Genomic DNA, 12,192 nt, shown 5'->3' on the forward strand with positions numbered 1-12,192 from the left:
TTTTTTTTTTCCTGAACACATCAAGATTTTCTATACTCTCCCTACTAAATCCTGGATTTCTTGTTAACGTGTGAATTCTTTCAGATCTAAATTTCTACAACTATTTGTTTCCTCACCATCAACTGCAGCATCAATCACTCCTCCCACTAACTCCTTCTGACTCTTAACAGTGAGTATGTCTTAATATTTATGTATAGTCTTAATTTAAGTATGTCTTAATATTTATGTATAGTTTCAGTCCCTTGATTATAACTGGACATTGTTAGATATTTAAGATATTTAAGAGCTACCGAGCCTAAAAACACATACAGAAATCCACAAGTGTTTCTTTCTGGACTCCATTAAGATGTTTCAGAATAATTCTGTAATATAAGAAATACCACTGCTATGCACATGTCCAGGCCTGAAAATGACATTAGACCACAGCTAACAACTTGTTTATCATCTGCCCTAACTCTGGTATCTTTCTGCTCTAACACAACTGAATGCTCTATTCAGTAGCCATTAAAAAAACCGAAAATACAAACCAAACCACCGAAAAAGTGAGACCATTTTAAAAAAATTGTGGGACTTGGCCTCATTTTGTACACAAAGGTGCTGACAGAGACAGGCATATGGCAGAACCAGGAGTTATGCACCAAGATGTAGAAGAAAACACCCTTCAAGCTTTAAGGGGAAAAAAGTCACTAGATCCTTTTCAGGAAAAAACACCACCTATTTGTTCTGAGAATGAATATTCCACTCAACAGTGAAATAATTTTTAGATGTTACTGCTAATAAATGCTAAGTGCATTTCATGACTAGTGATGGGGTTGTGCTGCACTTAAAATGGCTTTGTGCATATTTGCTTCTCCGTAATTCAGGAAAACTCTTGAGAAGAAACATTATCAGTGCTGTTCACTGGTAAACAAAAGCAAGTTACGCCTCTAGGGCTCAGAAAAGGAAGGTAAACAAAAACCAGCTATCCAGATAAAATGCAAACAAATGCTTTGGAGAGAGAACATTCCTATAAACAGTCATTATAACGTAACTCACAGACTGCAAAATTCGGGAGCAGCTATAGATTTAGCTTAGTTTGAAATAGCAACTGCACAGAACATATGTTTGCCTGCAATCACCATTGATTCACTCACTGCCTATTTCCCGTGCTCCATTAGCACACAGAATGGCTGTGGCATTCAAAATAGTACAGCATACATAAAGATGTTTATTGAGCTTAGCAATTTAGAGGTACCTTGAGTTTTTCTGTTCCTCCCGAAGCTTGGCTTCACTCATGTCTTTATACTGGTTGGAAATTTTGCATCTACATAAAGAAGAGAGATATTTTGCATCTCTCTATGTATTAATAAATGACAGATTTGTGGCCAGCTCTACCTTTTCCTGATTTAGTCACATGAGTACGAATAAGTGTGTATTCAAGTCATCCATCTTTTGCATAAGAGACTAATGGCTTAAAGCAGTCCAGGTGAAGATCTGAGTTCAGTTCTCTCCTTTTACAGTCTTCTCTTATTCACCTTTCACCAGAAAATGCAGTAATGATTCAACTACCCCAGGCAATATTTTTATTTTGCTGAAACAGAATGGAGTAGTACTGATCCAGAGCTCTAAAGGGTGTAGATCAGACTTCCCCCCCCCAACCTCCAAATGAAATTTATGCCCACTGCTCTTACCTTTCATAACACTCAAGCTGACAGAAAACAAATTCCTACAGGTGAGTATTACTTTAGTCATGACATAGAAGAACTCCTGTTAAAGATCATTTAAAATCTACTCTCAAGGATGTGGGTTAAAAAGAAATACTGTCAACGGTCCCCAAAAGCTATGTTATCATAAATTCAGCAAAGGCGTATCTGTTTCAAGGCATAGATTTGATCAAGGAGGGTTCATTTTACAGATCATAATCACATTAACAGCACAGTCATCTCTGTGAATGTCCAGCTGAGAGGCAAACACATGCTTTATAATTCAGGACATGGATGAGGGGAAAAAAAAGTTCTTCCTTATGCAACTAAAGCTAGATAAATATGGTGACTCAAGCCAGAATCTGGCCACAGAATCCTGTCTGCAGTCCTTAAAATTCACAGTATTTGCCAGGTTTAATGGTTCTGAGGGCTTCAAGCCCAGTAAGTACTTTCTGGCAACATGGTCCCACGTATATCATGCTGGTTTAGCACCAGGTCAGACAAAGGGCAGTGGTCTGTAATAGGCTGACAAGAGCTGCAGAATGTACATTTTTCCCATCAGCATGCTGATTTCTGTTGTTCATGCAGTTACAGCTTGGGACAGTAGAAATATACTGATCTCACTGTTTTTTACAAGAAAAAGAGCTTCTTTATGCTTGTTCACAGGTCAGCTTAATGTAATGACAGACTAGTTACTTTGGGAAACAAGAACATGAGTAATACAGAGCTTTGCAGCCCTGTGCTAAGAACCTTTGGAAGTGCTAAAATTCTAAATGCAAAACTTGGTTATTGCATTTTCCCTTTTATCTCATTAAAGACACCAGAAAATGTTCCAGAGGGTCTCTAATGTACTCATAGCCATCTGGCTAGGGAAATACAGTTAAGATACTTTTAAACATAATTAGCTGAGAAAGAACCATTTTGAATGTGGCACAAATGATGTTTAGAGACAATATGCAGCTACTGAATTATAATCTTCATTGCAGCACAGACCAGGTGTGTAGGTGACCATTGCCGTCACCTCTGGATTCCCACTGCCTTACCTATGGCAACCTGACACTGAAGCCAAGCAAGTGAGGAAAATGCTATTTAGTGACCTGACCATTTCACACGGATGTTAAAAAAAAAGGCTCCATGTACTAGAATAGGAAAAGTGAGCCTCTGTTTTTGTAATGAAAAATACTAGGTGTAACCTGATGAGAATGTTGTCTTTTCAAATGGAATCCATCCTATCCAGAAAGCGTGTGATGTGCTCCAGGCACTGTTGAAGGGAGATGTGCCCAAAAGAAGGCCAGAAGAGGCTCAAATGCTTACAAGACATTTGGGGGCCTCTGCCCCAAAATCTTCATCTCAGAAAGTTTCAGCAGCATCCTCCAGACAAATATTAACACTACAAGAGAAAGAAAAGGACTAGTTGTCTTGGATGCCTTTGGAATGTAAAAGTTTAATCTTCTTTGTTTGTAAGAACACCATTCTCTCTTCTGTGGCTTCCCTGGTTGTTCTCCATGCCAGTCACATTATTCCAACGTGGCTTCCCCGAAAGCAGAATAAAGCAGGGGCTTCCTCACAGGGTTCAGAAAAAAACACAAGGCAACTTCAGATGGTGAGAGAAGTCCTTTGTTGAACCCAGGGAGATGGGATCCCTTACTCATTTGCAGTTTGCACCATCCTTTACAGCTGTATTGAGTGCACGTGGGAGGCTTCTTATCTGTGGATTCAATCAAGCTTCTTGGATGCTCCACACAGGTGATACAACAAGACATGGAAAATTCGGTCCTCGGGCTGTCTGCTGCACTGCAGCTCCATGGCATCTTTCACCACATCTGTTCTCCAGATGCATTCCAAACCTTGATTACTGAACCCTCACATCCCCTTGCAACATAGGCTAGGGATCCCTTCCATTTTCTGACTGGGAAAAGTAGAAAGGAGAGAAGTTTGGTGATTTTCCCCACAACTGTACAGCAGGTCAGAGGGGGCAGCAGAGACAGAACCAGTCCTTAATTCAGGCGCTAGACAATATTGCTTCCATCTAGAATATGGACATATTCTGAAAGGTCGTATTGGTAAGTACATTAAAGGAAAATCATCTCCTTGTTAGTGACTCTTAATCCAGATAAGCATGATTCTGAATTAGGCTGTAAGTGTGTTTTAAAAGGAAACACTAAACCTGTGTTATCTCCATGCTTTCTGCACCGCAATAAACAGCCATTCCTACTTATACCGAATTAGGCGAATAATCTTATTATTCATGAAATCTGAAGTATGTGGATGAGAAGAATCTATGCAGAAACCATCACTCATGGCTATTTTCAGCACTTCTTCCACAAACACCTGGAAGCTATTGATTTGCTTATTATCTGGCACCACCCAGAGTCTCTTCAAGTTCTGCCTGGTGTACTCCTCTTCAGGAAGGCCTTCCACACTTGCCACCCAATCTAAGGTCAAGTGGTTGGGGTCCTGCAGGTAGCTGGATATTGAAGAAAGGTTTCCGTTGAAGCAATAATAAAGTTTGGAACCCAGAAGCTTCAGGAACAGGCATGATGTAGAGAAGATATGAGCACTAAACACTTCCATGTTGGAGGAAGACAGGCTGTAAATCTGGGGTGCTTCTCGGACAGTGAAGTGAACGGTTTGGGTCTTCTGATCAAGGGTGATGTTGAGCATGGCGTTTTTCTCTGCTTTAGAAAGCTCCACTTCCTTTTCCTGCAAGGCCTCAATCAGCGGCTGAATTTGATAAAAATCCACCTCCCGTCGAAGTAAGCCCATTTCCTGGAAGTCTTCGGGGAGGTCCAAGTGAGAAGTTCGTAGGAAGTTCAAGATATAGCGGAAGATTTTGCCATCTCTGTCAATAAAGCAGTTGCCTTGGCTGTCCTTCTTGGTTGGTATCTTCCCACTAAACATGGCCCCCAGCATGGAGTCTGGAAAGCTAGTCAGAGTGGACAGAGAGGTGGTATAGAGTTTTCCTCCAACATTGAGCGTGATAGGTTCTGACATGATGGAAAAGTCACGATGCTGGGACTAACTCTAAAAAAAAAAAAAATTAAAAAAAAATCCAACACAACACATTTAGTTGCACTGACCTTTTTGAAAGGTTAAACTACAGAGATAAGGAGTCCTAAATATATGAAGGTAACCACATGGCAAGAATTCATCACAGAAATTAGAAATAGGGAATTACTTTTGGAGGTTGTATCTTGAGAACAAGCATAAGGATGTTTTTTCTCCTAACAGATTTGAACAGGACTTCATTAGTTCAGTTTAGTGCCAGGAACATATGTCTTCCAAAACTTTATAATCATGCTAAAAGTGAAATCTCTCCCATCAATGCCTACAGTGGTGGCTGGCTTCAAAGCAAGAGTTGTGTCCTAGGCTCATATGATCCCATTTCCCTCAGGAATACAGAATTTAGAGGGGACAAAAAAGGACAGGACAAGATCTGGACACATCCCAACATCATCCATAGTGTCTGAGGATATGATTAAAGCAGAATTCCCTGACACGGCGAGCAGTTGCTGCCATAAGCGCACAACAGTAAAATAACCCACCAGGCTTCCTCCTTCCAATGTGTTTTACCCTAGAAAACATTTTCTGATTAATCTGGGCCATATCCTAGTTGATGTTGTTTCCACATGGCTCCTCTGCAATCAGCTGAGACAAACTGAGGATGCGATTTTAAGGTGCAGTTAAGCATCACTGCCTTAGGAAGGGACATGACCTCCCTCGGCCCTCCACCATACAGTCCTCCTCCCTTATGCCATCTCTGGCACTTGTCTGATCCCACAGTGAGCCAGTTCAGGGAGAAAACCCAACATTTTCTATTCAGCATATGTTTCAGCTATATCTTGGAACCAGACCAATGCCAGGGCTGGGGCAAGGAAAGAGAAAGGAGCTATGTAGCCCTCTCCATGGCAGATCAGCTCAGCTGTCTTGCACAGGTGGGCCATAATTCCTGCTATGTGAGGAACTGCAAATCTTTTTTCCCTTGTTTGCTGAATCCAAATCAATCAACAGTTCAGCAAGAAACTCACCAGTGTTTGCTTGCAGAGGCAGGAAGTAGCTCTTGCTATAGCAACTACAATTATTCAACAGAAAGCTGCCAAGCAGCTCCCTTAAAATTAAACTGAAGTGCAGGCATTTTCCTAACTAGTAATGGAATAATCATAGACACTACACATTATTATCAGCTCTGGAATCACAGCAAAATACAGATAGGAAGAAGGTCATCTTGTGCTGAAATATCAATTTTTATGGCTGCTAAAATCGAAATAGTAGTGTTAATGGCATCCTAAAACAAATACGTCTCTAGACAGCAGCATATTTTGCTAAGAAAAACTGATCCAACCTAGGGCAGCTAATTAAAGGTCAAATGAGAACCTGTATTGCACTTCTAGTTTAAGACTAACATTCCACTTTGTTCTTTAGCCCTTGGCACACAGCCTATATCCCAGTGCACAGTAATAGAAAGATGCAGATCTCTAAATCCAGAGTGCTTTGCCTGTGTATCCCTTAGTCCCATGTATCCAACAAATTGGCAAATAAAGATGCATGCACAGACCAATACAACACCCTGTGTACGCACATGACCAAAGACCCTCCTTGTGACTAACCTCAGCCAAATATACTCCAGAAAAAACTACTTGTTCCAGTGCTAAGCCCCCCTTAGCACTGTAGTCTCAGCATTCTTCCCACTCTTGAAGACTTCTAGCCAATTTAGAGTCAAGAGCTGTTTAAACCTGATCACGTGGAGGCTTTAACTGATCTAATTCTGTAGCACAAGTGGCTGCCATGTATTTTTTCCCCTAAGGGCTTGCAATATGTCTGTAAAAGCATTGCTACAAGCACAGTCAGGCATTTCCAAAAAATGAAATGGGTTTTACTTTTTATCATGTTTCATCCAACAGAAGCTTCCCTACACCTCCCTGCAAATCACACAGCCTGTAGAAGCAGGACTGACAGTGACTCCATAGACCACATTCATTGCTTCTAATCTTTGCTGCTCCTCAGGCTGCTTTAGATTAAACAACCTCATTTTTTCTGTTCTTTCTTCATAGGTGAAGCTTTCAGATTTTTGAGCCCAAACCTGTTTATCTACACCATGAGAGCTGGTTTCTCATGCTCTCGGCCAGCCTTAGCCAGATGCGGAGTGAGATGTTTTCTTTGATGTGTCTCTGACAAGGCTTCAGTTGGCAAAGCCCATGGTCAAGAGTCACAACCTAAAGACCACTGTATGGTCCAAAGATACAGATTTTCATTTCAAACTCATCATCCACCCTAGGTTTACTGTGATCCAAAGCCTCACTGGCTAATAGCCTGAATGAGAAGCAGACAGCTCAGTCGAATCTGAACAGATAATATTGAAATCTCTTGTAACTGTTTTCTTTATCAGCAGTCCAAAAGGGAGGTTGCCAACAAAATGTGGCAGTAACATGAGCTCTTCAAAGCTGAAGACCATATCTATGCTGCCAGCAATAGCATCAGAAATCTGCCCAAGCTTTAAACTCCAGTGTTGGAAAAGTTCTGGGTGTAGTAGCACGGAACTTGGCAGACATGGTGTTACTCCCTCAGCATGGTGGCTCTGCTCCTCTCCCACTTCTGGGCACTGCTCAGACACGTGCCCTGGCCAGCCTATTCTGCTTATGGCTGTTTTACAGTCTGCAGACAGGCTGGATTTCAGTCTCCTAGGACACCAGCCTGCTTTTATTTTGAACCTCCCCACTGCCCCTGCACTAGATTAAATTTCAAACATTTATGACGCAAACATCTGGCCCATGGATAAGGCTGCAGGATAACTATTCCCCAGCTGTCATTCCTAATCATCTGCTTTTGCCTAATTCATCCCATTACTTAGAGGTTTATATCTTCACAGTACGAAGATGAATCTGATAGTCTGGGAACCTTAGAAAGACCTGAAACTTCAGCACAGATGAGCACCCCTGTGTCTACTGGATTTATCATCAACCTGGACTTAGTGCATTGAGCAACCAACATACTTGACAGTAGCTGGGAAAATAAAGTCAGTCCTTGCTGCTTTTCTTCATACAAACTTTTTTATGAAAAAATGTTTTTCATAAACTCTAAAAATTAAAATGAAATGAGTTGTCAGTTTTCTCTCTTTGCTCATCCAACCAGCATTTGCAGTACCTACCCTGGTTTATCAAGCCTAGGTACTTTGCTAATACAATATAAAGATTGTCCAAGAATGCAGCATGGAAATCACATCTGCTTGGTGGCATTTCCACAAAGAGGAGGTACCAAGAGCATCTGATCTTGGATGTGGGAGGCTACCCGGTCTAATGGAAGGTGTCCCTGCCTTCTGGGCACTGCAGGCAGGTTATCACCAGATGATCTTTAAGGTCCCATCCAACCCAAACCATTCCGTTACAGTATGATTCTATAACCTGCAGTCACTAAGTACAAGTACAAATTGGGTTATGCTTCTTGGAAGCACAGATTTATAGTAAAGTCTTTTGTGTAGCCCCTCCTCAAGTAGCACTTAAAATTCATTCAAATTAGATCAGCTAGAGATCTAATTTGAGAGCTGAAGATGTGAATTTGGCCAAAGAACATAAGATTTATTTTGTGCTTAACTAGCAGTGGTTAACTTTATGAAAAAGTCAAACTGCTGAATAGAAGCTGTCTGTGAGCATCTGAGCATTTCAACAGACCAGGGCTTGTAAATTTTAACTTGGGTTTTACTCACAGGAGCATCCTCAACACCTGCATAGAGAACATTTCTGTAACAACCATCTACCCCATGAGTTTAGTTCAGCAAATAACTGGTTTGAACCTGGGAGAGTAATGGGGGTTGACACAGAGGGAAGGTATGAAAGTATGTCAAATGACAAAATCTACGTGATTTCACTTACTGATGCCTTCATGTATTTAGAACCATCATTATCACATCACTTCGTTTGCCTAACCATTTTGAATGTAGAACAGCTTTGGATAAGCTTATTTTTCTTCTCCTGTATTCATCACATTTAAGAGTGCTTTAATTAGCTAATAAATAAAATTCTGTATACATAATTTAACTGAGTGCCTGTTTCACAGAACTTGGCAAAACCCCACAAGTGTACAAGTAATCATCCAAAAAAAAAGCCTCAGTCATGATTTGCCAACATAAGTAAAATGTAAACAAATGGCACAAATATTACGTATTTAACCACTCTGAAAAATGTATACAGCTGTGGTCTATCCTTTTTAGCCAAAAAATGCAGTTTACTGTAAAATCTAAAGTTATAGATATGTTTATATGGTTGCCAAAAGATATATGTATCTATATCTATCTATCTGAAGACAATTTATAACAGGATTTTTATTGGGAAAAGAAATTGACTGCAAACACAGATTTCACTTTACAAATGTTGGGGAAGAAGAATTAATCAGTCCTTTCAGATTTCAGAGGCAATGCCCAAGATGCAGTTAACAGGCATCCTACTGTCAGTCAGAGGATTTAATTAATGAGATTAAATAAACACAGAGCAACAAAGCAAGAACAATCTGTAATTTGGTAGGAGGTGATCATGATGAGTTGTTAAGGTTTCCAAAGTCCATCCCACAGGCTTCTTATGGCCTCTGAAGCCCTTACACATGGCATTAAAGGCATTAGAAGTTGTAGCATCCCCTGAAATACAAGTTAACATCTGCCGTGACACCAATAGGGTCTTTTGCTGCCAGATGTAGTGATACATGACTGTTTACACAGTCATTATTTCTAATGGGTTTAATTTCATAGAATCGCAGAATCATAAAATGGCCTGGTTTGGAAGGGACCTTAAAGATCATCTCATTCCAACGCCCCTGCCATGGTCGTGAACACTTTCCACTAGACCAGGTTGCTCAGAGCCCCATCCAACCTGGCTTTGAACACTTCCAGGGATAGGGTAGCATCAGGTTCTCTGTCCAGTGTACCAGTGCCTCAGAAGTTTATGTATATTATATATTGCACTGCTGGTTAATTTTATAGTGTAGGCTTCAATAGCTCACCTGTAAAATATCCCTCCACAACCAAAACTTTGAAAACCTGTATTTAAGACAGTGAAATATGTGCAGCTTCCATATAAATAGTTGAGGAGTAAAAATGAACCACAAAAAACATACACAGCAAAAAGGAAAAAAAAAGATATTAATTATTTAGGCTGGCACAATGAAGAATGCCTAAGTGGCAATAAAATTAAAGCAAACCAGGGACCATTTCTGCTAAGCATCAGGAAGAGCAGCCAGACTAAAAACCTCTCTCTGGCTTTTTGAGTATTGCCCAAGAGAGCTGGTGAAAGCCACATCAAGTAGATAAATGTTACAAGAGACAGATTAGGTAATGCTTTATAGGAAGTAATTCTGCCTTAGAAGGAGCAGGATTGATTTCAGCTCAAAAGGAGGTATGAGAAAAGAAACAGCTGGGCACCTGTAATGGCTGCTGGAAACTCTAAATGGGATTCAGCAAAAGATGGTTGCTGCAGGATGGGGCTCCAGTCTGCTCCATTAGAGCATATTAATGGTGAACACATAATCAGGCAAGGATGGTTCCTCTTGCACGATGCTTGTTCTGCTCTAGGTCATGCCCCATTTTCCCTACACTCAGCATGTATCCCTTTGCTCCACTGTGTTTTACTGAAACACGTGTTTTGGTCTGAGGTAAGAATTCCAGTTTCTACAAAACATTTAAGCCTTGAGCAAAAAAACCCAAATAGTAATGAAGTTGAGAACTCCACATCTGGGCACAGCCAGCCCCATGGCACTTGCTGTGACTCTACCCGTAGAGCAGTTTTGTGCCTTGTCCCTTCTCAAGGGGACGATTTTGTGGAGGAAATCCAGATCCTCAGCTATGAGCTCATTCCCAACTGTGTCATGGGGCTGCAGACCAGGCAGTTTGAAGTCTAGAAGAAACTCCATGAAAGACAAGATAAAAATAATAATCAAAGAACTAAAGGGGGGGAAGAAACAAACAAACAAAAATATTTAGAGTATAAAAAAAATAAACACTTCAATTGACCACTTACTAGCTTTCAGCAGACAGTAGGTATCAATGAGAGCTGAACTTCAGGGAGAATTTTGGACAAAATCCATTGCAAGCATAGACTCACCCTCCCTTCACGTATGCCTGATGTACATATACTTAGCTCATCCTCAGCTACAGAAGGTTAAACATTTGCAATAGTTTCTGTAGCCTATATGCTTATTTACAGTAATCTTACAGAGGAAACCCCACGTTTTCCCATGGCTGCAGGACGGACCCACCTGATTTTGGACACTTACTTAATATCAACCCCTCCAATAATGCAGCATTTAGAAGCTTACAATTCGGTCGGTGAAGCAGAGCACGGCGTGTCTGCCAGGAGCAATAGATCCCAAAATGCAGCGCCTGCGGGGAGGCACAGCAGCTTTTTGTTTCGGGACTGCTGTGATGTCTCTGGAAATTTCCAGCAGGTGTTTGGGGAAAGGCCGCTCACCCCGAAGCTGGCACGGGGGACACTGTGACCAGCTCTGGGAGGGGACTCAAATTCCCAGCAGGCGTGAGGCAGGAAACGGGTCACCCTTCCTTTCTCCCTGTACGATAGGATTGGTATCCATCTGCCGGCGGCTGCAATACCTGGCCATAGACACGCTGACAATCCACCTTCGGAGCGCAGCCAGTTATTTATATTTATTTACATTTAATTTTCTGCCCGTGCTTCTTTAGACACAGAAACTCTGCTCTGGCAATGAGACGCATGAAGAATGGGAAAGCGTGACCGGGAGTTCCACAACAACTCTGGTTTGCTGTGGGTGTGATGATGCCGTGCGTTCTCCCCTTCCCAGATCTGCACCTCGATGCCCTTGAGCATCTCCTGAGCTGCCTGCTTAGGGATGCAGCCGAATGCAGAAGGCTGTCTGTAGGGTCTCTGCAGCTGCTGAATTTAAGCAAAAAGAGGAGAGGGTAGGGAGGCAGAGGTAGGAAAATAGAGCTGGTGACCAGTTAGTAAGAGCAAGGAGCGATATAAAACAAAGGTCAGGTTCCTCCTGAGAGAAGAGGAACAAAATCAGCAGTGAACAGCGGGGAGGAAGAGAATGAAATGAAAGTTAAGTGCTGCTGAAGGAGAACCGGCTGATAACAAGATGGAGGGGGAGAGGGAGTGCAGAGCCAGAGAGATGCGGCTGCAGTGAGGTTTGGAGAATAAAAGTCAAAGTGCTGCAGTGCTCGGCAGTCTCCCGGTGTGACCTTCGACACCGGTAGGCTCAGGGGCTGCTGGGTGGGCAGTGCAGACTGTCAGGAGGGCAGTGCCACCGGCAGCCAGGAGGGAGCCTGTCTGGGGTCTCATGGCAGCGGGGAGCATCACTTTTCCTTCCAAGATGATACCCTTTGTACAGTCCAATATACCAATTTAATGCCAGTTCTGGCAAAGGTTTGCAATGTTTTTCATTGTCCTGTCCAGGCATCCACATAAGTATCACTTGGCACCCCTGGAGTATCATCCAGATACTTTTTATTTCCTTCATGGACCACTTTATTCCCTTCCTGGACCACTTCATC

At 41.9% G+C, this 12,192-nt stretch overlaps 1 protein-coding gene across 2 annotated transcripts; it reads right to left on the minus strand.

Annotated features, from left to right (window-relative positions):
- Positions 1-1,863: 1,863 nt before the first annotated feature.
- Positions 1,864-11,153, minus strand: KCTD21 (potassium channel tetramerization domain containing 21). 2 transcript variants are annotated; one of them, XM_018071481.1, is made up of 2 exons: positions 10,980-11,153; positions 1,864-4,706 (listed from the first exon to the last, which is right to left on the minus strand). In XM_018071481.1, exon 2 carries the CDS (start codon positions 4,674-4,676, stop codon positions 3,894-3,896), a length of 783 nt encoding a protein of 260 aa, XP_017926970.1. In that variant the 5' UTR covers positions 4,677-4,706; positions 10,980-11,153; the 3' UTR covers positions 1,864-3,893. The 2 variants fall into 2 exon arrangements, with proteins under 2 accessions (XP_017926970.1, XP_017926969.1); XM_018071480.1 differs by having other exon boundaries at positions 10,938-11,153.
- Positions 11,154-12,192: the final 1,039 nt, after the last annotated feature.

This window comes from Manacus vitellinus, unplaced genomic scaffold, assembly GCF_001715985.3.
Source record: "Manacus vitellinus isolate BGI_N305 unplaced genomic scaffold, ASM171598v3 scaffold_2_pilon, whole genome shotgun sequence".
Lineage (NCBI taxonomy): Eukaryota > Metazoa > Chordata > Aves > Passeriformes > Pipridae > Manacus > Manacus vitellinus.